The sequence below is a fragment of the Perna viridis genome, chromosome 11, assembly GCF_037379345.1.
Source record: "Perna viridis isolate PV_CMFRI_1.1 ecotype Kerala chromosome 11, ASM3737934v1, whole genome shotgun sequence".
Taxonomy (NCBI): Eukaryota; Metazoa; Mollusca; class Bivalvia; order Mytilida; family Mytilidae; genus Perna; species Perna viridis.
Window position 1 is genome coordinate 19,787,915 of NC_142455.1, and position 27,279 is coordinate 19,815,193.

At 33.9% G+C, this 27,279-nt stretch overlaps 1 protein-coding gene across 1 annotated transcript; it reads right to left on the reverse strand.

The window, feature by feature from the left end:
• Positions 1-218: 218 nt before the first annotated feature.
• LOC148603255 (uncharacterized) lies at positions 219-24,235 on the reverse strand. The gene is made up of 15 exons (XM_088553375.1): positions 24,149-24,235; positions 14,976-15,039; positions 12,394-12,496; positions 11,771-11,865; positions 10,597-10,717; positions 10,147-10,213; positions 8,107-8,310; positions 7,219-7,345; positions 5,826-5,942; positions 5,063-5,191; positions 4,503-4,631; positions 3,564-3,692; positions 1,672-1,794; positions 1,173-1,335; positions 219-307 (listed from the first exon to the last, which is right to left on the reverse strand). Coding segments are annotated over exons 1-15 (1,659 nt in total). The 3' UTR covers positions 219-306.
• Positions 24,236-27,279: the final 3,044 nt, after the last annotated feature.

A 27,279-nucleotide genomic window follows, 5' to 3' on the forward strand; every position in this document is an offset into this window, starting at 1 on the left:
ACATACCCATGCTACAAGATTGCCCGTCGTATTATTAATGATAAGTCCTACGCCTAAAATTTGACCATGATGACATTCATATAATTAAGGTTAACTATCAAACTTGACTTTGAGAAAGTATGGGGTTTAGTACTTTGGCTTATTTGACCCTTTGATATTTGCAATTGCAAGAAAGTACTTGCCATGAGTAAATTTAAATTGATAAGACAAACCATCAATGCTTTTTGTTATTTTATTGGTTTATTTGAATTAAGTTCAACAAGATCATGTTTCCGGCTTTAATGCTTCCTGGCATTTTTCAACCAGCCTGAAATACGTTAAAAAATATTTATTCAAAATGCAATTGTTCTATTTAAGAGAAATTTTCTTTCTGCTAACAGTGCTTTACGTTAATGCCATGAAGCATTCCACCCCGACACACGTCAACAATGTGCTGTAAATTCGAGATGGCATTTATAACGTACACACAACTAATATGCACACATTGTAGTCAGTCTTTTTAATTCTGTAAACAGCTCCTATTTTGTACATCAACAAAAATTTTGTCCTTGTTTCTTTAAACAGAAGATCTTTAAGCTTTCCCGTGAAGTAAATTAAGCGGCCAAACCATAATCATATAAAAAAATCTTATTACAGTGAATATCTGAAACATACACCAAGCAAATAACTATTGTCATTGTGATCAACTATCAATCGAGTTTACCGTATATATACTTCTAAAAAAAAGAAACTGTGCACACTTTTGAGTTAAATAATTTAAAGACGGAAAGCATTTCTTCTATTATTTTAACACATTCATGTTTTTATTCACATTTTTCTTTAACATTCCAATTAAAATTTTCATGATTGAGAATCGGAACAAACCTTTCATAGCAAAACAAGATAGGTTGTGCAAATAATAAATTACACAAATCTCATCTTGAAAACATCGTACATTTTTCAATTTCAGATTGTCATTTTCATCGCAGACGAAAACATTTGATCATCATTCTGTGAAGAGTTTACAATATGAATTTTTAAATAAAATTTCCTTTGTTCATTATGGGGTAGAGATTCGAGCGATCCCGCATTGTAGTTGGTTTCAATAAAGTTTCTGTAAATTCGGACTAAGATGCAAAAAGGGTAGCATAAAGCCCCTTTTCAAAATTTAAGGATCCGGCCTTAATACTTACTAATCTTGAAGGTTCATGAGTTCATTTTGCCCACAAACATTACAGGACTTTTTACAATACTGTAACATGTAAGATGGGTTCATCTTGCATTCTTCCTTCATGGCCCAGGACGCACAATTATCATTACTGTCGGTACATTCTATGGTCGATCTACGTCTACGTCCTGAGAATTTTCAATGAACAAAATGCATATGAAATGGAAGTATGTGAAATTCATTTCTCCTATAGCTACCTTACTTTTGCAGCATATATCTTACTTGTTACATTTTTTTAACAAAATAATAATAAAAAATAAACCTACTGTTTAATGTCACATTTAAAATGCTGCTCCAAACGCTTCAAAAAATCGTCTGAGTGGATTAAAATAATGAATCCATTTACACAGTTCAAAGCCTGCTTTAATCGAGAAAAAGCAGAACACAGATAGAAATTTAAAGAAATGTTGCCGCGAGCTTCCTTTGTCATTCCTCGGAAAAAAAAAGATCTCCATTCAACCTACCTCCTACTCCTCCGCATTTGTTACACGATTTCTTACAATACCTCGACATGTAGGCTTCGCTCCTTGTGCAATGTCCTAATCTGGCCCAGTAGGGGCAGCTTGTTTTACTATCCCGGCAGGTAACTGTATAGAAAAGTAAGAACATATATTTATAAATTATTTTTGGACTATACCACAAACTGTAAAGGTAAGGGGTGGACAGGAAGTAAAATATTCATTTCCTCATTTTCTTTTCTTAATTTGCAAAATCAAAAAAAAAAAAAAAAAAAAAAAAAAAAAATTCGAATCTGTCATCTGATCCCCAAAACTGGATCTGTTTAGAAATAAAAGAATTTTCTAATTTTATTAAGAAGGCAATATTGGTGAAGAATATCATTAAATCATTATCTGGTAAGCCACCATGACAATAATATGAGACAGGCGCTACCTGTAAGAGGACGAACTTATACGCTAGTGAGATCCAATCGGTACAAAATCAGTGTTGTCTCAGGTCATCTCTGTAGGTCGTATTGTCAAATATATTTAAACAATCGGACATACGCGTCATTTTTGCTACACACAATTGTCAGTCTTTCATAACTTTTACACAATCATAGAATTTTGAACCTATACGATCAGGCTAAGAGTAAACTATTTAGTAATTCGTTTATAAATGTGCTCCTGGACATTTTATTATTCTTTGACTCAAACAAATGTGAGGTCGAAACATCCTTTTTATCTAAATTTAAGCAATACCCTAGCAACATGAATTCCTATAAAACAAGATTGCTACCGGACCCATGTGTTCCGGAAGGGCATATCCTATTCTACAAGCGGCGACAGTCGTATCGCAAGTGAATAAAATCCGGTCTAGCTACAATTATGAAGCTTCCCGAAACACTCTGGCAAGGTGGAATCACACAGAGGTCCTTCCAATCAAAAATATGATATGTCTCGCTTGGTAAAGACTGGTGCGACCTCACAGGTCAAACCCTGAAAAGTTGGGGATGAATGGACGCACCATTCAAGCTTGAATCCGCATTTAAATGTGATTTAAAAAAAAAATAATGAAAAAAAAAAAAAAAAACATTTGACACAGGATAAGAATTCGAACTGACCCGTTTTGGACACTAATGTCTCAATTAATTAAGTCAAAACTGCCAAGATAACAAAAGAATTGATTTCGGGACATTACACTTCCTCGAGAAATTTCAAAGAGATACATCCACTGTTATTCCAGTTTTGATCTGGACATCAGGAAAAAGCATGGATTTGGTCTCTTTTTCCCAGGTTTACCCAATCAATCCTAATCGATTTACATAACAACCCTTAAAATCAAACTCAGCCTAAAGATTCGTAACAAATGGAGAAAATTAGCGAATTATATTATTATTAAACTAGTGGCTTTAAAGAGTCTGAATCGCTGACCTTGAGAAATGAAATTGTTTTGAAAATAACTCCAACAAGGGACAACAGATTTTTACGATTAGATTACATCATGCTGAATACTTTAACGGAAGACAGAATTTGCTCTAAACCAAACAGATTTTTTATGTAAAAAACCTGCTGTATGACCCCTACTGTATTTTTAAATGTTGTTCCTAACCTTTTTTTCAGTCTATATTAGAAAAAGTGGCTATGTTTGTCTATGGTTAAATGACGAAAAAGGATACCAAAAGGAATATCCATACCAAATATGGTTCCAATCGGTCGGGTAGTAAGATTACACATTATTTTGGGCAGTAGATTTACACAAAAACAAAATAAGACAGCCAAGAGTTACCATTCTTATCACATGCATTTAAAGGGCTTCTCCGAAGATCTATGTTCTCCGGAGCTGACTTTGTAAAACTGATTTACAATTATTACTGGCACAATTTCCAGCTAATTCAAGAACTGAAATTTGACCCTACCTCCGCTTCCGCCGCCTCCCGAACATTTGTTGCATGATTTCTTGCAGTTGATCAACATGTATCCAGGGTTCCTTTGACACTGTCCTATCCTTGCCCAGTATGCACAATTTGTATTATTATCCGTACACGCTGTGAATATGAAAATAAAAATATGACAATTTATGTTTCATAAAATTGCGTAAAAATAAATATTGCAAGTAGATAAAGTAGCAAAACATCATAAAGGCGTTTTATGTGAATGATGATGGATCTTAGATTGACTAGAATGATGAGAAACTATAAGTAAAGTTTTGACAAATGGCTAAGTTGCCACAACGTCCGCAATTTGTGTTCCGAACAGAATCTTCTTGTGTTGCTCATTTGAGCATGATTAAATAGAATAATAGCAAACTATATAAGAAAGAAATGATACTTGTATCACCATTATATTATCTGTAAGAATATGACGAATTGAAAACAAAACTACAGCTGCATATCGAATTTTGTAAAACTTAGTTTTACTACCATTACTGTCACTATTTCCGGTTGATTAAGAACTGAAATGTGACCTTACCTCCACTTCCGCCGCCTTTTTTAAGTAAAAAAACCTTGCTGTATGACCCCTACTGTCTTTTTAAATGTTGTTCCTAACCTTTTTTCAGTCTATTTTAGTAAAAGTGGCCATGTTTGTCTATGGATGAAAGACTAAGAAGGATACCAAAAAGGAATATCCATACCAAATATGGTTCCAATCGGTCGGATAGTAAGATTACACATTATTTTGGGCAGTAGATTTACACAAAAACAAAACAAGACAAGCTAAGAGTTACCATTCTTATCACATGCATTTAAAGGGCTTCTCCGAAGATCTATGTTCTCCGGAGCTGACTTTGTAAAACTGTTTTACAATTATTACTGGCACAATTTCCAGCTAATTTAAGAACTAAAATTTGACCCTACCTCCACTTCCATCGCCTCCCGAACATTTGTTGCATGATTTCTTGCAGTTGATCAACATGTATCCAGGGTTCCTTTGACACTGTCCTATCCTTGCCCAGTATGCACAATTTGCATTTTTATCCGTACACGCTGTGAACATGAAAATAAAAATATGACAATTTACGTTTCATAAAATTGCGTAAAAATGAAGATTGCAATTAGATAAAGTAGCAAAATATTAAAAGTGTTTTATGTGAATAATGGTGGATCTTAGATTGACCAGAATGATGAAAAACTATAAGTAAAGTTTTGACAAATGGCTAAGTCGCCACAGAGTCCGCAATTTGTGTTCGGAACAGATATTTTCTTCTGTTGCTCATTTGAGTATGATTACATAGAATAATAGCAAAGATATGAAAGATATAAAAAAGAAATGATACTTGTATCAACCATTTTATTATCTGTAAAAATATGACGAATTGAAAAAAAACTATAGCTGCATATCGAATTTTGTAAAACTTAGTTTTACTACCATTACTGTCACTATTTCCGGTTGATTAAGAACTGAAATGTGACCTTACCCCCACTTCCGCCGCCTCCCGAACATTTGTTGCATGATTTCTTGCAGTTGACCGACATGTATTTAGGACTCCTTTGACAATGTCCCATCCTTGCCCAGTATCCACAGTTTCTATTCTTATCCGTACATGCTGTGAAATGCATATTGTAGCGTAATTACAAATATGCTGATTTAATAAGGTTGTAAAATATCTTTTACTTTAAAAGTGTTTTAATTGAATGATGGCGGATCCTAGATTGGCCAAAGTGGTGAGAAACTATAAGGAAATATACTTACTTTAACTGAATGTAATCTTATTAAAATTAGACCTATCAATTCAGTTCCATTCAGTCACTGCATATAAGATCCAACAACACTCTATTCTACTTTCTGTTTCGATGACCTTTTCAGAATCCTCGGGTTTCCCCTTAAAATAATGCTTTCAAAATAATGAAAGATGAATTCTGATTGGCTGATCAGAAAGTTCATCAGAACAGAAAGTAGAATGGAGTATTGTTAGAACCTACGGTGACTGAATGGAACAATTGATATTTCTAGTTTTAATTAAATTGAACTGAATGCATCATGACTGACGAAATGAAATTTAAAGTAAGTCACAAAAGAATTCCAAACAAAACATCGCATTACACTTATCGTAAAAAATTGTTATTTCATTTTGTTAACTTGGAAAAATAATATGTTTACATTGAGAGGTGGCGTAGCACTACATAGCCAGGACATATACGTAGTGTATTTTCCATTTAAGTATACAATCTAAAACTTACTTCCAACAACACCGCCCCCACCACCAGAACACACTTTGACCGGATTTCCTGGGCAGTAACACTTGCAGTCTTTGCCAACGAAACCGTTTCCTGGACATGTTTTAGAACCACACCTGGCTACAATAGATCAGATATATAATGATTCTAATTTTAGGTGGTAAAAGCAAGTTTCGACTTTTGATTTCCTTTTGATATGACTAATTTACATGCACTGTCAAGTGTTTATATCTATATTCAAAGTACTGAAATACTTATATTATCAAATACAATTATTTCGGCAATACATTTACATTTTATTTTGTAGGGTAGGAGTCAGAAATACTATAATCTTGATTTTATACATTTTGTTCCAATAATGGCCAAGATTGTATTTATTTCAAATGCAGAAAGTCAAATATAAGTTTCATTGTGATATCGCAAAATATGAATTAAAAATTTTGATCAACTGTGTGAATAAAGAGTAATCAAGGGAACCAAGGTTACAGCGGTAATCAAAAGAATTTAATCCAGGGACAAAGACCAGATATGGAAAACAGACATACACTACAAAGAACATAAAGTAACTAAAATCATACATACAAAGTAACAAAAGTAAATGAGCAACTCAGACTCCACTAAAAACTAGGAGCACGGACCAGGTGCACCGGTAGGGTAAGCGTCCTCCGCTTTTCTAGAAACACCCGCCGAGTTGCCCATAAAAAGTCAAGTCCGGGGTAGACAAACGAGGAAAGGAAAACTATGACCCGTTGAATAAATCAGTTTTCATGGTGCTGATGGATACACCATAACGATCCACGAGTTCATGATGACGACCATAAAACTTCTGTAGTGATGACTTCAATCTTGTAGCAACATAACCCTGTTCCAGAAGCCTATTTGTTAGAGTTCTGACGCGATACAAAAAGTCTGCGTAGTTTTGGCAAGCTCTGGCATAACGTATGAGTTGTGATATGAACACTCCATACACAGGAGCCGAAGGGATGTTGCCACAGATGAAAGAAAAGTTGACAATTCTGAATGAAAAGTCGTCACGTTTGTCGTAAAGTTTGGTCAACAGTTTTCCCTTGCCATCGATTTCTAAGTGTAGGTCAAGATATGAGGCTGACTTCACAGTGTCTGTAGTATCCTTTATCTCAAGTTCTTTTGGGTAAAACGCACGTTGCTTTTAACCATTAAGATTTAATAGATAACAATCTCAAACAACAACCAACTACAAGGGAAATGTTTTAATATCAACTGTGCTCATTGCAACATCCGGGGCGTGATATAACAGTTATTTAGCTCTCCGAAAAGTTATTGCAGATACGTTGTAAAACAACCAAATTAAAGTAAAGCAATATCAATATTTCAGACATTAACAAGCAAGCACATCACGATAAAAACATTTCCATACCTGCGCAATTGTACATCAGGTTTATCAGTTTGATGTCTCTAAAACTGAGTCCTTGAACTTTTCCGATGACATTCAGATACCTGCTATTCTTGGGAACAACAGTATCCCGACCGTTGGTGGAGAATGCCTGTAATAAAAGGTGAGATACACGCAATATACATTTTCTTATTTTGTTTTGGACGTTAATGACGTCACAGTTCCAAAACAAGTTTATATGCAAAAATAATGTGGTGTGCTCTAATAGAACCAACCAATCAGAAAGCTTGTTACGAATCAAATTTAATGATAAGGACTGTTTTAATGCACTTCGTGTTCCATGGACCTAAACTGCCCAAAAATTAGTTACGCAAGCACGCCTTGTTAAAAAAAGATTTGATTATTTATAGAAACATTACTTATTTTTTTAATTGCAAACTGCCCAATCAATTAATAAGCGTCCAGTAAAATTCCAAATGTCGTCTTTGCTGTGCACGCTTGAACATGTACATTTACAGACACGTGTACGAAATGAGTGTTAAGAGTTATTAGATATTTTTTTCATTAAGGTTTTTTAAGGCAGAAAGGCAAACACAACGTAGAGAACGGATAAAGGTGGAATTAAACAATGTCATTACAATGCAGAACTTGTATGCAGTTAATTGCTCTTTTAGCATAAATGCACAAAAATCGTTTAACTTGCATCTCTTGGAAATAAAACGTATACATGTTGATACGTTATTCGGGTTGCATTTACCCAAGTGGCGTTTTTTGCAGTATCTATCATATCAAATTCCGATCATCGTTCAATGTTCGAAACTCGATTGCAGCCGTGAAATTAGCTTTGATCGCCTATAAAACCGAAAATATAATATATTCATCTTTTAACTGTATCACTGCACTTTACATTACCTTTCTTGAGTAGTGCATCACACTGTAATAGTCATATGGAACACCAAATGAGTTGATGACATTCCAATTGTACTTCCGGAAGTTTGATCTTTTGTCCGCACGTACATTGTTGAGGTATATATTTACATACTGGTCTCTGTCCGGTCTGGATTGCTCATGGTAAAAACCTATCGCGTGACCCAGTTCGTGAATGATGATTCTTTTCTGAAAAAAAAAAGTTGATTGTAGTATGGTTTTAAGGCAACATAAAAAAAAATAATGGTGTTATATCCTGTCACCAGCAAAAAAAGGGTGGTAGGTAAATAAATTTGCAATAACAATCTAGTCTTTAACAGGGCTTGAGCCAAAATGATCATACAATGTTTAGGGTTGGCGCAAAAAACTATGTTAGGTATGATAGCAGGAAAAAGACATATTTCTATTTGGCCTAAACATTGTAACCAACTAAAACGTCCATGCAGAACGTTTTTATTTCATTCATCCGTCGACTTTATGTATGAAGAGAAAAAAAAAGTGTAAACGAATGATGTGTCAAATATAAGCATCCATATTAAGTATTTATCCCATTCTAAGCCGGTGATTAAAAACGCACGAGATGTTTTAATCACCGGGCGGTGATTTTTCTGAAATTTTACATTTCCGAGTTTTCGACAGATTTTATGGGAGAAACAGATTCTCCTCCAATGCTCTCGCGTTTTACAAGATTTCTCCACTCGTTGAGATCTTAACTTTCACTATCTAGAGTAGAGAAATCCTGTAATCCCCTCGAGATTGAATGATGATCTACATCTTTAAAAACCCCAGACAGCCATGGGCTTCGATAAACGGTGAAACAATTCGACGCCAGTAGTTTACTTTCCACCTTCCCTTGTCACGACAGGTACTTTATACATGTAGCCATGTCCCGCGGAATAGACAATATTAATATAACTCGAAATCAAACCTGGAGATAAGTGTTTATTTCACAAAATATTCAGACATACAAAATGTATGTGTTTGATGCTATATCAACGACTTTGATTGAAGTACATATATGCTCATGTACTTGGTACTATCGTTTAAAATTCAGAACCATAAATAAATCTTTTCAAACATAACCGGTATCAAAGTAAATATTACCTGAGGTAAAAGTAAGTACAAACATACGGACAGGGGCAGACAAGTATAATGCTACACCACTTTCAAAATGTATGTCCGATACCATGACTAACCTTCATTATTACGTACTCCAATTAATTACGATACTTGTGATCATTGAACTTAATAATTGTAAACCTGTCAAAAGCAGGTTGTCGGCCATCTATATCTAATCTAGCCTTATTTTTTAATACACCTTAATACGCTATTACAGACATATTACTTTATGAGCCAACCTTACAAAAGCAGAAAAGTTGGCGAAGACTAACATATAGTAAAACAAGAAGCGGAACAGTAAAATTCGGATTGAAAATGCGGAATTCCGTTTAATTAAAAGCGAAAAAAATTAATTATTGAACATAATATTTTCCTTTGTTAATGTATCTCCCATTTGCGTAACTTGTTTTGCACTAGTATTTTGAACTCAAACGATTTCCTACAATTGTTTTTTTTCAAATACTATCGAAAAATTTGACAACCCATAACTGTTTGCTAATGCTTAATGCAGTGAGTTTTCTGACTGTTCATTTTGTTGCAATATTTGGCGGAAACATACGAATAGTAACTGTAACCTTAGCCTATGTGGCTGATGCTTATGAAAATGAAGTGAGGGTGTATTCAGTTCTCAAGTCCATATCTGTAGTTACACTGATAAAGTGAATAATGCTATATTAATGTAGTAATGACACAGCAGTTAAATAATGTTTCATCCAAAAATCTGGTATTGGAAGACATATTTAATATTTGCATGACATTTCGCTTTTACAAAAAAGTTACCCTCCCAAAAAAAAAAAGAAATAAATAAAATGTGAGCACGGTGCTTGGCATGAAAATTGATTGTATTTACATATCCTAATACCAATCGATCCATCCTTGTCAATGTCAACATTTTCAGTTACTTACATTTCTGCAATTTTTTGCTAATGTAACTTTTTGCGTTCCTCCCTGCATTCCAACAAACGATGAACATCTATATAAATAATCAAAAAGGTAGGCCTTTAAATGTTCATCTTCACAAGGTCTTATTTGTTGAGATAAACGAGCTCTTTTTATTTCGATCTGTTGTGAACGTGAATAAATCATAGCTATGTATGTTTATATATATATATCAACGGTTTCCCTTCAGATAAAAAAAAAAACAACATTTTTTTAGAAAAAAATTCATTTAAATTGAGATTATTAAAAAAGACGCTTTAAAACCATGAGTATGCAAGGAACATTTGATCTGCTTTGACAGTTCAAAAGTGGCAAATCTCAGGCTTGACTATTCATACTTGTAAAGATTGGAAAATAAATATTATTTGCAACACGACCCCGTTTTCCTTTCAGTGGACTATATACCAATTTTCATACCCGCTACCGTCTTGTATCCGAATTTTATTCCTGTCTCTAGATGTCGCTGGACGGAATCTTAGGCACGTGTACCTATGGTAATCATTCATGGAGGCTGTTATCAGACTTCTTTCGTTCCATGCTGTTGTAATACAAAAATATGAAAACTTAAAAAAACCGGTTTTCTATACATGTAAATGGTGATCCTCTCTTTTGATATGGCCATCAATGTAGGATCAGAGCCTTTACTGAAAATTTGCAAGCAAGATTTTAGATTATCAAAAGTGATTCTCGATGTAACGGTGCGTACATATTCATGTACGTGCAGATCCATCTCAAGAAAAATACAAGTATTGTCACTGTCCGTTTACCAATACAATTTAATCATTCATACATGTACATCAAGTGTTAATTTCAACAATTTGTTTTGACTTTCATCAGAACAACTTACATACATTTTACACTGTACGTTTGCAATTGACACAAAAAAAGTCCTTCGCATTTTATTGAGGAAGTAGTTAACATCAAACCGGACTTGATTCACTGTCAGTTCTATTTAAAAAAACAGTTACAAATGTACATGTATAGTTTTCTGAACTTGACATGTAGTTACGTAGAAATAGTAAAATAAAGACCAGCCAGAATAAGAGGTCGGTGACTTTGGTGGTGTTTTCTTTGTGCCTTCAATCACCACTGTCACTGGTAGTTTCTGATTTTTTAATTGATTTGTACTTAAATGAAAGTCTCTATAAGAATTAGAAAGTGGGTGAAACATGGAAAAAAACCCACCATTTTGAAAGTTTAATTTGACTATTTGCTCGATCCGAATCAAGAAAAAAGATTTTCCATATCACTTTAGTAAATTGAGTTATAATTTCATTGTAATGCACTGAAAATGAACATTTCAAAGACAGATAACTCTGTCGAAAACCTCATTTTCTAACCTTATACTGAGAAATGTCTGAGCAAATCCAGTGGTACAGAGATCAAATTATTTCTTTTCAAGTAGAGAAAGCATACTTGAGTAAAATCATATTGTCAGATCAGTGTGTTTTTAACATTGTCAGATCAGTGTGTTTTTAACATTCATGTTACTGATTTCTTCCTTTTGCCTGATTCTAACAAAAACTTCTAAATAAAAAAAAACAAAACAACTAAGCAAGTATATTGTTTTCTTTTATATTCCTATACTCACTGAATTGTCCTAAAATCTCATATGGAATAGTTTTCGAGGTCCATCTGTATCTGGTATCTTTTCGAGTATTCCTTTTCAAAATACTGGAGGCATTTCTGATTTAAAAAATACAAAAAGGTAGTTGACTTAATCTTTGTGTTGTAGATGTTACGGACTTGTTGAAGTTTGGTCAATTTTACGATAATGTAATTCACAAATTATATGATAATATATTTACTCTTGGAGCCTTGCACAAATGTTACATAGTAATTAAATACTTTCATTTTTGCATCCTTCGTATCCGCAAAAAAAAATTTAAATTTCAAATTTATGTATCCAGTGATATATTGCAACTTACCGAAAATTTATTTAAAATTATGGCATACGGTGGCAGATTCAGAGAGGCAGTGGTGAGCCCCAATCCAAATCCAGAATCAAAAATAAAAAGATATCTTGATTTCCCACTGTATGAAATCCTATTATTTGAAAAAATATATGTAAATTGTTTTTCTTGAAATCGTCAAAAAAATATAACCCTCGCTCTGCTCGGCAATTACTTATATTTACGTTCCCCCTGATCTGAATCATATATCCGCCCCTACCATGTACATACAAAAAAGTGCAGGAAGTTGGATACAACTTACAGTCTCTGTAACTCTCTGTAGCGTTCAAGGGAATATATCATATCATATTCCACTCTGACTTCGGGTTTTCCATGGTCGTAAAAGAAGAATCTGAGTTCTTTGCCTAAAATCGAAAAACGAACTAAAACATTCAAAAACATTCAACTTCTTCATTTGGTACATATAGTAAATACCATACAAATACATTTACTCATGATGCATTTGAATAGTCCCAATATTTATGTACTTTCAGTTTATAATTAGAAACGCTGATATAAACCAAATTTGCTGTAGCTATACTTATTCATCAATTTTATTTGTAACGAGAACTAACAAGTACTTTTGGAATTTTAGAGGAGTTTAGTTTGAATAACTTCTTATTTTGGTACTTTTTCTCGAGGGGCCATCGACTTCTTCTATCATATACAGAGAGCTAAATTGGGTATAAGTTCACCATTCCAAGCCCCATTCAACATTATTCACGAGGACTTACACATTCAAATTAGATAAAACAGTGGCTTAAATTGTTTAATTATCCCAAGTACATATTTTGTCCATCTCCAAATCAAAATGTAAGAATGTATATGTACATGTACTTATTAGAAATGAATATTATCAGGTGATGTGTATTTACGTAAATCGTTAATTTTTGAACTACATGTACATGTAAGAGTAATCAAGGGAACCAAGGTTATAGCGGTAATCAAAAGAATGTAATACAGGAACAAAGACCAAACATTGAAAATAGACACACACAACAAAGAACATAAAGTAACTAAAATCATACATACAAAGTAACAAAAGCAAATGAGCAACTCGGACTAAAAACTGGGAGCATGGACCAGTTGCATCGGTAGGGTAAGGGTCCTCTGTTTTTCTAGAAACACCCGCCGAGCTCATAAAAAGTAAAGTCCGGGGTAGACAAACGAGGAAAGGAAAACTATGACCCGTTGAATAAATCAGTTTTCATGGTGGAGATGGATACACCATAACGCTCCACGATGACGACCATAAAACTTCTGTAGTGATGACTTCAATCTTGTAGCACCATAACCCTGTTCCCGAAGCCCATTTATTAGAGTTCTAGCACGATACAAAAAGTCTGTGTAGTTTCGACAAGCTCTGGCATAACGTATGAGTTGTGATATGAACACTCCATACGCAGTTGCTGAATGGGTGTTGCCACAGATGAAAGGAAAGTTGACAATTTTGAATGAAAAGTTTGGTCCATAGTTTTCCTTTACCATCGATTTCTAAGTGTAGGTCAAGATATGAGGCTGACTTCCCAGTGTATGTTGTATCCTTATCTCAAGTTGTTTGGGGTAGATGCGATGTATCAAATCCCCCAAATAAGGATTGTTTAAAGATAATACGTCACCTATATAGCGGAAACTGAGATTTAAGGATCTAGCTAAACGATCTTCATCCTTTCGGATCAGATCAGCTATAAAATCAGCCTCATAAGAGTGAAGGAAAAGATCAGCAAGTAAAGTAGCACAATTTGTTCCCATTGGAATGCTGACTGTTTGTTGAAAAACACGTCCATCACACTGGACAAATATGTTGTCGATTAAAAATTCAAGTATTTTGTAAACATCTTCCTCTGTATATTTGGAAGATGATTTGGAATTATTTCTTACAAAGTATGAGGAATCTCTACCAAAAAATATATATTTGTATCTAGGTGTACCATCTTTTTTGGAATAACAACGATGTATAATGTTTGTAAGTCGGGATTGTAACTGAGTATGGGGAATAGAAGTATACAGTGTTGAAAAATCATAGGTTTTAATACTGTTATATTCAGATAATAGTCTTGAACTGACTGTCTCCAAAAGATCTTTCGAATTTTTCAGGATCCACATTGAATTAATACCACTACGGGAGTAACAAGTATTGTGGTAGGACTAGATAGGCATATTGAAAAGTATGGGAGCCAGAAACTATGCCAACTTGCAAAAATGTATAGCCGTATTTGTCCCTTTCAACTGTTCTGTATTTGTATTGCTCACGTCAAAACGTAATGGTGTAGAAGTGCTCAATTAGATGATTAAAAATATTCACTGCATTAATAAAGATAGTTTTCAAAACTAAAAAAGAAGCCTACCAAAGTAGCCATAGTTTCTACCAAATTATGTAAAAGGAGCTATACTGTTGTAGCTAAAATGTTAAATGCAAGAAAGGAGCCTTAGTAATTTCAGGGTATTGAATTTTTTCGCTACTAGGAATTTTGATATTTTAAAATTGATGGGCTTGTGAATACGGAATTGTTCGCTTATAGCCAGCAGACTATTTCATAAAGTTGTATAATGATTTAGCCGTTCCACACTAATTAGATTCAGAATTCACAGGCAATAAAAAAAGATCAGGATTATTTCATTTTTAATATTCTCCGTTAAGAAGATAAAGTAACTAAAGTTTGACAATTCGTATTCTGTACGGCATATTCGAAGTTTTTGGACAGAGGATATGTCATTTTCAACACGATAAAAGATGTACTAGTAGATCGTTTTCAACACGATCATTATGATATATCAATCGTGATGAAAATGAAATCTTGTCTGTCCAAAAACGTGAAATTCTTGAATAATTATGTTACTTACTAGACTTAGCAGCCGATGCGATGGCTTCATCTATACCAACTTCGTCTTGTCCATTGCTAAAACCCTGCAACAAGGGAGATTAGTAGAATTATCTACGTCTACAAAGAATTATGCTACATGTATCTGTATGAGAAAGTACCGGAAGTGCTCGAATTCAAAATAAAATCAAGTCAATCATACTTTTACAATTTTTATATTTATCTGATAGCAAGATAGCTCTTCACCATGGTGAATACAGGGGGAAACTCTCACAGACGTTTTAAAGACAGGAAGGAGGGAGAAATGCCTCAGCAAAAATAAGCTTACCTTGTATGAGTGAAAAGACGAATTTGGTTTCAAGTCAAGAAGGCTTTCTTAGAGGAGCACCAGGATGCGAAAAGAGAGTTGACTTCAAGAAGACAATGATTTTTTTTGTAGATGTGGCTTATACTCAAACTTGTTGTCTTGCACAATGCATGGTCAGAAATGGAAAAAGATCATCCTGATAGAACAGACAGTACCATTGGGAATAAAGTCGTGATGATGCACACGAGAGGATGACGCCAAAACTACTGTTACTTTGCAGCAGAAATGGAGTGCATGGTTACTTCCGGTGATAGTAGACGATGGAGGGTTTCCAGTACAGTCAGCATGGAGGATATTTCAAAAGCTAGGGATAAATGGTAAGACAAAGAAGACACTTTTAGGAAGACAAGATGAATATGCAGAGAGAGAGCATCGTGTTGCAAAGGTTGTGAATAAGAAGGGACGATCATAATTGGGAACTGCCAGAGAGCGAGTAGTGATTGGCTACCACTACTGACAAGCTAACCAGAAGATGTAGAATAGAACGGATCTCAAACCACCGGAAGTCGGTTGAAATCTACCTGAAGATACCAGAAGCCAGTCTCCAGACTGCAATATCAGCGACAAGAATAGGATAGAACATATGCAGATTGATTGAGCAATAGCAGATTTTTATCTTTGTGAAAATGTACTTTCTGGGCTACCAGTGACTGGAGGGCGACCGGTGGAGGACCAGTAATGCTGAAGAAACAGACACCTTCCGGGAGAAGATTGGTTATAGATCATGCTAAACCAGTATACCAGTAAGCTACCCTTGCGAGAGGACAGCTACAATTGCTACAACACAGGAAGACGTGCACTACCCAATGTCTTCATAGAGCAGGGAGGAGGATGAGACGCAAATTTCGATTGATTCCGCACGTTCAAGGGCTCTGGTTACAGATGGTGCTGTTCACGTTTACAAGAGAGGAAGAAGCGGCAAGATGCGCATGAATGCTAGAAACATCGAAGATAGCGAATACCTCAATCAAAATCCAGATGCAGTGATGCAATGAATCAAACGCTGTGCACAGAAGTCTTTTCTGGCAAGAAGGAGGAGGTTGCCAGTTAGTATTCAACCCACAGTGCTGGAGATATCTCAGCTTCTGAGTCTACTCGTGACAGAAGATGGAGCTTGATTGGTTCAGCAGATGATGCATGAAAAAGCTACCACTACAACAACGTATATGTTCAAAAATGTTAACTAGCCAAGTTGGGGTTTGGAAACAGTTTGATGGTGATCTTGAAATTATATTGTAGACTACCTTGCAAGGTACTACATTAAAGAAAACTTTTTATCAACAATAATGTACAATGTTGGAAAGGAACAACTTGATATATAAGAGCTGAAATGTTACAATAAGGTGAAAACAGGAGAGAAAGAAAAACCAGGCAGCTCAAGGTATTGGAGTAAAAATCCATCCGAAAACAGCATAAAGAGGCAACAGAAACAGAAAAGATTGTCCATCAGCAGATTTGAGATGACATCAGAGAGAAGTTGAGACTATTGAGAAATAGACAAAGAATCAGGAAAGGAGGAGGCAAAGATCAAATTAAAAAAACACTTCCAGTATATAAAGGACTCTTTGAATTCCTCAAAACTTTACTCGGTGCAGAACGATCTGGCCGGTTTAAAATAAAGCATCCAAGAGAAGATGGGGCACTATTTTTAAGAACCGCATCAAGATGAACAAAGAGAAACAACTCAGGCTAATTCTACATGATCAGTCTTAAGTAGATTTCATGTATTTAAGCATTTAATTAGTATTTAATGTTATTTGAAAAGCTAGAACAGGTTAAGCCTCAGGACCACGATTTGTATCATATAAAGTGTACAAAAAATGCCCAAAGCTCCTGCGTTAATTTTGCAACTTATAAGGAACCTTTGGAAGAGAGGTGCAATAACATAAACTTGAGAAAAAAGCAGAGGGATGTTTTATACCCAAAGAAAAGGATCCAAATACGATAGATCGGCAAAAAGCTAACAACGTATATGATTGACAACAGATATGCGGATGCATCAACAAAAGAGGGGGAAGTTCCTTGATTTTCTGGATGCACAGAACACACAAGCATACTAAGCCAAATGATACGTGTGACAGAAGCGGTCAAAGTGACCTGACATTAGTATGGTTTAATCTTTTCAATGTATATAAGTCGATTCCAGACACATTAATAGGGACACGTACGGAATTTGACCATTCCGTCATCCTAGATCACATCAAGAGAATTGTTTTGAGCAATGTCGATGGAACGATGTTACGTTTCACTAAGTTCAGAATTGTAATGTCTATCTCAGTCTCTTAAGAATTTTAAAGAAAATATTAAATTATTCGCGACAAGATACAACTTTATTTCTTACGAAATAGTAAATATTGCAAAATACAACATCTCTGGAAAAAACACTGTGATAGAAATGAAATATAGTTATATTTATGTATGGACAAATCCTTAGTTGTCACACATACATTTTGCAAAATCTCAATTTGCACTATAACAACTGTGAATTTTAAATATCCATGGACCTAACTAAAAATTGAAGATACAATTGCAATATTCGATTGCTTTTGAGCAAAATATCAAATAATATATAAGAAATCCTGACATAAGAATTAATTAAAATATTTACGCTAATTATCATTCTATCTCTTACCAACAAACAGAGCACAAAACCTATGGTCCAAAAGGAGTTTGTGGATATAACTATCTTCAATCTCATCTACAAATATCAACAAGAATTTACTTTTACTTTGGACATATCTAAAGGTAACAGTCAAACCGAGTATTTACAATAAATTGACCACTAACTTTATATTTAAACAAAATGCCACTTTGGACACAAATTAACCTAAAGAATTGAGATAGAAGAGCTGTATTACTCAGACTTAGACTAAGTTATTATTGTTTCCGGTCAGAGAGAAGTAGAAATGAACAAAACAATGAAAAGAAAGTATGTTAAAAATATTAATCTGCCAAAATCAGAGGTAATATGCCAAATTTGCTCATTGGACTTTGTTAAAGATTAACAACACTTTTTATTTTCCTGTCCATGCAACAATGAAAGCCAATAATTTAAAAATGCCCTCACCAGACTGTACTTGATAATGACAACCTATTTATATGGCTCATGTATAATGAAGGCAGTCTATTCAATTTTCAGATAGAGTGTGCTTATATAATCATTTTATGATTGAAGAATTTCTGCGAAAATAGTAACTGCAACAGAAAACCAGTATTAAATACAACGGAACGTTAGCTATTAGAAACAAAGGAAACAAAAAATTTTCGTCACTTCATGTTTAAGGAAATTTAACGAAATTTAAAATTTAAAATTGCGTTATTTTTTATATTTTGGGATTTCTTTCTTTCGCTATTACAATCAAAAGCACGGAAAAGTCACGGAAAATATGGACCGAAACAAATTAAAACTTGGAGTTACGGCTGTGTAAGTTATATCTAAAAGATAAGGAGTAATCTCTTTTTACATGGTGGGCTGTCCCTATTCTGTGATGTTCTTTTGTGAGGTGAGTGTTATTATATAATTTGATGTCATTGTTCCCCTAGATGTAGTATATGCTTGTAATAAGCCATGAGTTATTTATGGGCAATAACTTGATATTCCGATTTATAACCAATTGCTAGAATAATCATATGGTGATATCTGAAAAAAAAATCAAAACATACGATAACGTACAGACATTTCTATTTCCCTTTTAAGTCGATAATGAAAACATTTTTCAATCAATTGGAAAAGATTATCAAGCTAAAACAATCACCGATTTCAAAAAGTGTGAAGATACTCCACACAAATGTATAACACAGTCTTAACCTTTGCATGGAAATAAAAATGTTAGATAACCGTTTTAAACTCAATTTTAAGAGCCTTATTAATTAAAGTCCCATGGAGACATCGGGTGTAGTGTTATATATAGAGGAGACCCATACACACTATTCCAAACAAAGTGGGGGTCAAATATAATTTAGTGAAGTACAAGGCGATTGAATGTTTTTCAACTCTGAAAACGGGACGGCCAAAAATTGAGGCAATTTTATGGGCCGTTTTTGAAATAGTTCCAGGTGATCATCGGGTATATTGCTATAGAAGAGACCTGTACGCGCCAGTCAAAGTAGAAAAAGTAAAGATAAAAAAAACTGCCTTATTTGAAATTGTCCCACTGACTCATCCATCGGGTTTGATTTTATCAATATCGGAGACACATACACACCATTCTATGTCGAAAAGAGTAGGGATCAAGTTCAAGTTAGTGTAGTACATTATAATGAATTATTTCCTACCTTTAAAATGGGTAGAAAACCACTTTGACCCCATTTTAAAGACCTTATTTGAAAAGGGCAGGGGGTTGTTAACTATAGCGTAATGATAAAGACCCGTATTCAGAATTCTGCCTCGGAAAAAGTAGGGTTCAAATTCAAGTTATTATATCCCCCCCAAAAAAAAACAAAAAAAAAAAAAACAAAACAAAACAAACAAAACAAACAAACAAACAAACAAACAAACAAATGTTCTCTTGTAGTGACTTTCATATTTAAAAAAAAAACATTTTATCGTCAACATTTCAGTTCGACTAATCTGAACATGGGTATTGGGTAACATACTTTTAAACTTACCTTTTTAATGAGCTTTCTGTCAAATACGCCGCGTGTATGGATAAGAATACCGGGGCTTATATATAGACGATTGCAAACGTATGCCCCTCTTTTGTGAAATGTATTCACGTGCGCTTTGATTTTTAAAGGAAATTTTGTATATTTGCATATGTAAAAATAATTAACTATTCTGGTGATATTCTTAAAAAAATATTCAGTTGTTCCTTGTTTATGTTGAGAATTTCGTCAGCAGCTAAAAATATACACGCGTGTGCATAAATTACTATTCTAATGATAAAAATATCAATAATTATTCAGTTTCTCCTAGTTTCCTTGAATTCCCTTTCCCGGTATCTGTATGAAAGTAAAACGGCTCAAGCTAGTGAATACTTACACTAGGACATTTTGAAGGATATATGTAAATTCTGAAAAACATATATTTACCATAATGTACCGCCATTTTATTCTTTTTTCAGTTGATGCCTAGAATATTTCAATTTTTTTAAACATTTGAAACTTTGAGCATGGGCCAGACGCACAGATATGCTGGGGATTTTTCGAAACACCCACCCAATAGCCCATGAAATTTCACGTACGGGGTAAGACGAAAGAAGAAAGGAAAAAACTATGAAACGGTAAACAATTGGTTCTTATGGTGCAAATGGATACGTCTTATTGTAAGAAGTGTAGCACGGTACAAAAAGTCGGCATAGTCTCGGTATTCTTTGGCTTCACGTATCAGTTGTGATAAGAAAACTCTATACGTAGGTGCTATAATGTTGGTGCCATATTTGAAAGAAAAATTGACAAAACGTAATGAAAAGTGATCGCATTTGTTGTATAGGTTGGTCATGCGTTTTCCTTTTCCATCAATCTCTTTGTCTGGTCTTTGTCCCTGGTTTACATTCTTTTGATTACCGCTATAACCTTGGTTCCCTTGATTACTCTAAGTGAAGGTCAAGATATGGGGCTGACTTCAAAATAACTGTAGTCTCCTTTATCTTTAGTTACTTTGGGTAGATGCGATTTTTGAATCTCCGAAACTAGGATTGATTAAGGACAATTGATCTATTTAGCGAAAACAGAGATAAAAAGATCTGGCCAAAATGACGTACAAATGATAAATTTAAAGTTGAATATTCTAGAGAAAAAAGTTAGTAATTAGAAAATAGAGCGAACATCATTATCTCCTCTTTTTCTAACATCATGCATTAGCCCAAGACCAAGATAACAAAACTTTTCCCGAGAGAGATTTTTGTCGACTGTTTTATATAGGTTAACATTATTCAAATTTAAAAAAAAATGATTTTGTCGGTTTGCCAAAAAAGAAGTCCATCATTTTCCCAAAACCATGATCGAAAAGTAGGCTATTAGGTCTTTTTCAAGTATGAAATTTTCCAACGGTTTGTTTCAATACGAAGAAAGCAAGTAATCATTTATATGTATAAGAAAAGGTATTAAACATAGGCCAATAAAATTCCATTGATCTTTAACGGACTCTTGGTGCATGTGTGCAGTAGGACACCTTCTCCGCCTTTTTATTTTTTAAAGCTTTGTTTTGCATTGATGGGACAAAAATTGACAAATAATGATTTGTTGGGTCTGGGATCTGAGATGTTCGTGCGGAACAGATATTATTCGCCTTATTGTATGTCATACATTTTAACTTTATTATTTCATGCGATGTCGTGTCTGCTCTTTATTTGAAGTAAAGCTGAAGTTACAACGATTTATAAAAAAGTGGGTAAATTTCTAAAATTATGCGTTTCCCTTTATAATCGCCTGATAAAAGGATCAATTATTAATTTTTATTGTTTTTTTTTTATTTATGAACAAAACAAAAAATAGATACATTCAGGTCTAACAAGAATGCCTCAAGAGCAAAACCTAAGCATGTGTCTATGTTTCCAATATAAAATTTACATTTGAACTTTAGAAGGTTGACAATTTTATTATTAACCCATACCATAGCAGAAAGCATAAATTTAATTTATTTTAATAGCTGTTGCCTACGCTCTCAATTATTTTGTTGTGCATAATGGTACAGACGTCACTATTGCCAACATGAAGGTACCTCTAGCTCTCCATTTGGTAGATGTTTTACCGTGAAGGAAAATCTGCAATAATAATACTTTTTTCAGGCGCATTGTGGCATTAAAAATACCAAAACGTGAATCAATTGGGCACTGGTTAAAAAATGTCTGAGCTTAGTATATACTGACAATTGCCAACATACGTCAAATCTACGTCAACTATGATATTAAAGGAGATCTGGTAGATGTTATATTTGCATATGTATAAAAAAATAACTTTTCTGGTGATAAAAAATATATTTAGTTGTTCCTGGTATCGATTTAAGGATGGAATGTTTCAATTTTTATGTTTCATCAGCGTCTAGAGACATTTATCAAAGCATGGTATACACGTATAGACGAAAATATTAAAATTTATTCAGTTGCTCATAGTTTTTTTTTATTTCCTTTTCCGGTATCAGTTTGAAAGTAACACGGCCTGATTGAAGGAAGCGAATACTTAAACTCGTACATTTATTCGATCGTAGCAAAAAACTGAAAGATCAAAGTTTTATATTCAAGTGGTTGCCTACGCACTCAATACGTCTTTGTTGTGTATCACTGTACAGATGTCACTTTCGTCGTCACGAAGGTGCGTAGGGCAATTAACTTGGTAAATGCTTTACTGTGAATAAAGCAATAAATATACGGTTTTCATGGCGCATTGTGGCATTACAAATAAAAAAAAAAGGTATTGGCTAGAGGCACTGGTCTAGGGTAAAGATAAAGAAACATTTTCAGAGTATTTATGTTTAGGATATCGTTAAGTTACTTTTCTTAATTTTCACCATAACACGTAATTTATATGATCATATAAAAAAAAAACTGAAAAATCAATATTTGCGGTACCATAACGTACTGTCAATTTATTTCATATTTTAGTGGGTTATAAGACATTATTTTATTATTTAAACATTGAAACCTTCACTGCCTATAGACACTTGGATTTACTTGATTTTAATTGTATTTAGTTCCTTTTATATTTATATTGACCTGTGCAGGTCCGGATGTCAAAAGAATAAGCCTGCAGCAGCGCTAAGCTTGTCGTAAAAGGCATCTTAATAGTGCTCAGAACCATAACCAGGGGGTAGGGCGCTCTGCCCACAGAGAAACTGGGTTGTGTACCCCGGATGGTGGAATGGGGTACTCCTGGCGTATTACATGATGGGGTTGTCAGGCTATAATACGGAAAACCTGACAGCAAACCATAGTGGTGTACCGTGTTGGGAAAGATGCCACGTTCCTCGTACGTTAAAAAACCCTACTATGGTATTCTCCCGGAGTCGGAACTATAGGGCTCCGCCACAGGAGGCTCTACCCACCTCTCCCTATTTCCAGTGGCAATCAAAATTTGTCGACCCCATTGTCCTTGTGTCCCATCCCGTTTTTCATTTCATCATCATTTCATATTCATTTTATCACCCACTTCATGTTCATCGCCTGAATATAGCTGAAATATTGCTGCTCGGGCGTTAAACCCCAACAAAGAAAACAAACCTTTTATATTTACTGTTTATTTTTCATATTTTTTATACTGTATTTATTACTGATTTACCCAATTTAACCATCTTTTCGACAAAGCAAGCCATAGTAAAATAACGACGTTAACAACTGTATATCATGGACACAAAACTGTACGGGAAAAAGTGTAAGTTGGTTCTCCGTTCTATTGTCATAATGTTGAACATTAAAACAAACGTCTACTTGATAATCACCCACTAACATTTGAAAAACGGTAAATTTTGACGTGCATGGATACATATGTGTATATTTTAGTTAAAAGGACAGAGCGTCAGCGACGCACTGCGTGTGGTATACAATAATCTAGCATCTTCCAGTTTACCAAGAAATTGGCGATGCAATATATAAATAAAGTCGTAATTAGATTTGTAAACAACCATAGAATGAAATTTATTTTGACAAAATAAAGATTTTTTGCATCAGCTTCAAGGCCTTTACAATCTTGTGTCATGCTATGTGTGTACTTAAATTGTCTCAGGAAAAGACCTGGTGTCTTATGTATCGCTGGAATCTCCTCATTCAACAAAGAATAAAGGTCAAAATCCGAGTTAACCTCGCATTTTTCATACAATGCTACTTCAGTACATTTATCCATAACATTCAAACATATTATGTCATAGTTACTCAATATTTGTCTTCAAAACTTACAAATACTGGAATAGTTTTAATCTTCTCCCTGTTGCATAAACTTACTATGCCATTATTTTGACAAACTTTATACTTTTCTTGTCCCATTTTTACACTAAAAACCAAACCATCCCTTTGACTAGCAATCATCCTTGGTAGCCAATTTAATAAGATCGAAACCATCAAATAATAAAATATTCAAATCTAAGAAAAGTATACAAGACATACTTAACATAAAACATCATGTGAAATTTAAATAGAGAAACAATATCCAGAACAAAACACTCTACTTCAAAATAAAACTTATATGTCATCATTATTTTACAAAATCAAAACAATCACACAGACATAACTATATCAAGCAAGACAAAAGTCAAAAAATCTGTTCACTCCCTCTTTTCATTTCTACTGGTAGCGTTGGTATTGAAAGAGTAATCAAGGGAACCAAGATTATAGCGGTAATCAAAGGAATGTAATCCAGGGACAAAGGCCAGACATGGAAAACAGACATACACAACAAAGAACATGAAGTAACTAAAATCATTCATACAAAATAACAAAAGAAAATGAGCAACTCGGACTCCACTGGGAGCATGGACCATGTGCACCGGTAGGGTAATCATTCTACACTTTTTTATTTACAATGTTCCAGGTGATATTAGTTGTTTTTATACATTAATTAAAAAAAAGCCACCCAAGTTGACATGGCATCAATTAGTTTTAGTAAATCAGGAAAGGCTTTGTCAAATCGTTGATGTCACTGCAACAAGAACTTGTGACATAGAAATCAGCAGAGTTGAAAAAATATAGAAAAAACTCTCAAAAATAGACAATGTTTTCAAAAACTTTGATATTGTACATTTTATGGGGCAAAATCAAAACAAATTTATACAGTGCAAATTTGAAAAAAAAATGGGATTGGTTAAGCAATCTCTAATAATTTATTTCTCAGTATTTTCTGTTATTCACCAAATTATTATTGTATTTGTTTACATGACACCATCACCATCCTCATCATATATATATATATAGAGAGAGAGATGTCATCATCATTACCATTGTCATTGTTTATTGAATAGCAAAATATGCGATTAGTTTTTGGATTTAGATATTCCTATTAATTTGATTTCATTTCAGCTGATGAGAGGTTAATCCTTAAAACACGTGTACAGCATATAGAAAATTGCAATATATGTGAATGATATTTTTGTTTCTCATACTAAAAAGCGGTTGTTAGATTTTTTGGGGGTGTATAACGTTTTTAAAAGGAAAAGGAAAAAAACTTTTGACCACACTTTACGAAAACGTGATGACTTTTCATTCAAAATTGTCAACTTTCCTTTTATCTGTGGCAACATCCCCTCAGCACCTACGTATAAAATTTTCATATCACAACTCATACGTTATGCCAGATTTTGCTGTAACTGCACATTATTTTTATCGCGCTAGAATTCTTACAATTAGGCTTCTGGAACAGGGTTATGATGCTACAAAATTGAAGTCATCACAACAGAAGTTTTATGAAGTCTTCACCATGACTCGTGGAACGTTACGTTACATTATCCATCTGCGCCATGAAAACTGATTGTTCAACGTGTCAAAGTTTTCCTTTCCTCTTTCGTCTAACCCAGACTTTACTTTTTATCAGGAACTCGGCGGGTGTTTCCAGAAAAGCAGAGGACGCGTTCCCTACCGGTGCGCCTGGGTCATGCTCCTAGTTTTAAGTTGAGTCCGATTTTCTCATTTACTTTTGTTACTTTGTATGTAATATTTTAATCACTTTATGTTCTCTGTTGTGTTTGTCTGTTTCCATGACTGGTCTTTGTCCCTGGATTACATTCTTTTGATTTCCGATAGAATTTTGGTTCCCTTGATTACTTTTATATTAAGCAGTTACGCAGGTATAATATGAAGGTTTTAATATGATAATTATGAACCCAAATAAATATTTTCCACTTTAAAATACTTGAAAGCTTCTAACACGATAGTTGTTTATAACAGCTTTTGATACTTTGTTCAATGAACTAACCTGCAATTTTTTATAAAACACACACACACACACACACACACACACACCTTACATGTATTGTACATGTATATACAAAATATTGATAGGCCATTATATTAATTATGACAATGTGATTGTATCTCTTTTATACTGATTTTAACTATTATAAGGCATAGAAAGTGCATGGCACAACTTAACGTGTAATTGAAACAAGATGTTAATTGCTCATCCAAAAGAGTTTTCTACACTTTTATAATATTTAAAAGACTAGGAATGTGCAAGGAAACCATGTGAGAATTAATAAATAAACAGACAATACATGTAAGGTAATTACATGTAGGTGCAGCAGATTAAACCATGTTTAATATGGGTGTGTTTTTTTAAACATAATTATATCACCACAGGGTACATCAGAAATGTCACATTATGAGGTTACGTCATGTGATCTACAATACAACTGAGTTCATGTAATTTTTTGTACCGTCTTATTTTTGCAATTCAGATGTATATGTAAATCTGCTCACCTGTATTCTTATTATCTTAAATTTGTGTTCAGTGCTTTCAATCCATATGTATAAGTATAAGAAATGTTGACAAAATATTAGCAGAGATAGGACGCTGTAAGTGTTCCTGTGTCCACAGTGTATACTCTTTATTTAATTGAGCAGTACATTCATATATACCTATAAATATGTTGAGAAAATAATTTACATCCTTCCAATGAGTAGATGCCTGTTTCCATAGAAATGGCGTTATGTTTATGTTTTATGTTTTTGTGTTGATATGATTTTGTGTTTATTTGTATGTTTTTGTGTTTTATGTTTTTGTATTCATTTGTACTTGCTATAGAATATTGTCATGGGGAAAAACTTGGAGAAGTCATCCAGATTTTGGAATAAACAATGATTAATCGTATAATAGCATCATATAATGCTTAAGTTCCGGTAAGTGGAAACAAGATGAAAATAGTTTGTTGTATCTTTAGGTCTTTGTAATGTAGTGAATAATGCAGACATCAAATATGGTTACAAATGTGACCATTCACAGATTTCTTTAAAGAGACTATAATTAGCAGAGAGGCAATGATGTATTTTAACTTAATACATCTTTTCTATTTGATAAAACATATGTTAATAGGATTAAT

What these genes read in the sequence shown, in the direction of transcription:
- LOC148603255 (XM_088553375.1), bottom strand. Translation starts at nt 24,235, where the DNA reads ATGGGACAAGAAAAGTATAAAGTTTGTCAAAATAATGGCATAGTAAGT. An exon ending in CCTGATGTACAATTGCGCAG is followed by an intron (nt 5,943 to 7,218) that starts GTATGGAAATGT and finishes GATCTATTGTAG; the next exon opens with CCAGGTGTGGTTCTAAAACA. An exon ending in TGGGGGCGGTGTTGTTGGAA is followed by an intron (nt 5,192 to 5,825) that starts GTAAGTTTTAGA and finishes TGCATTTCACAG; the next exon opens with CATGTACGGATAAGAATAGA.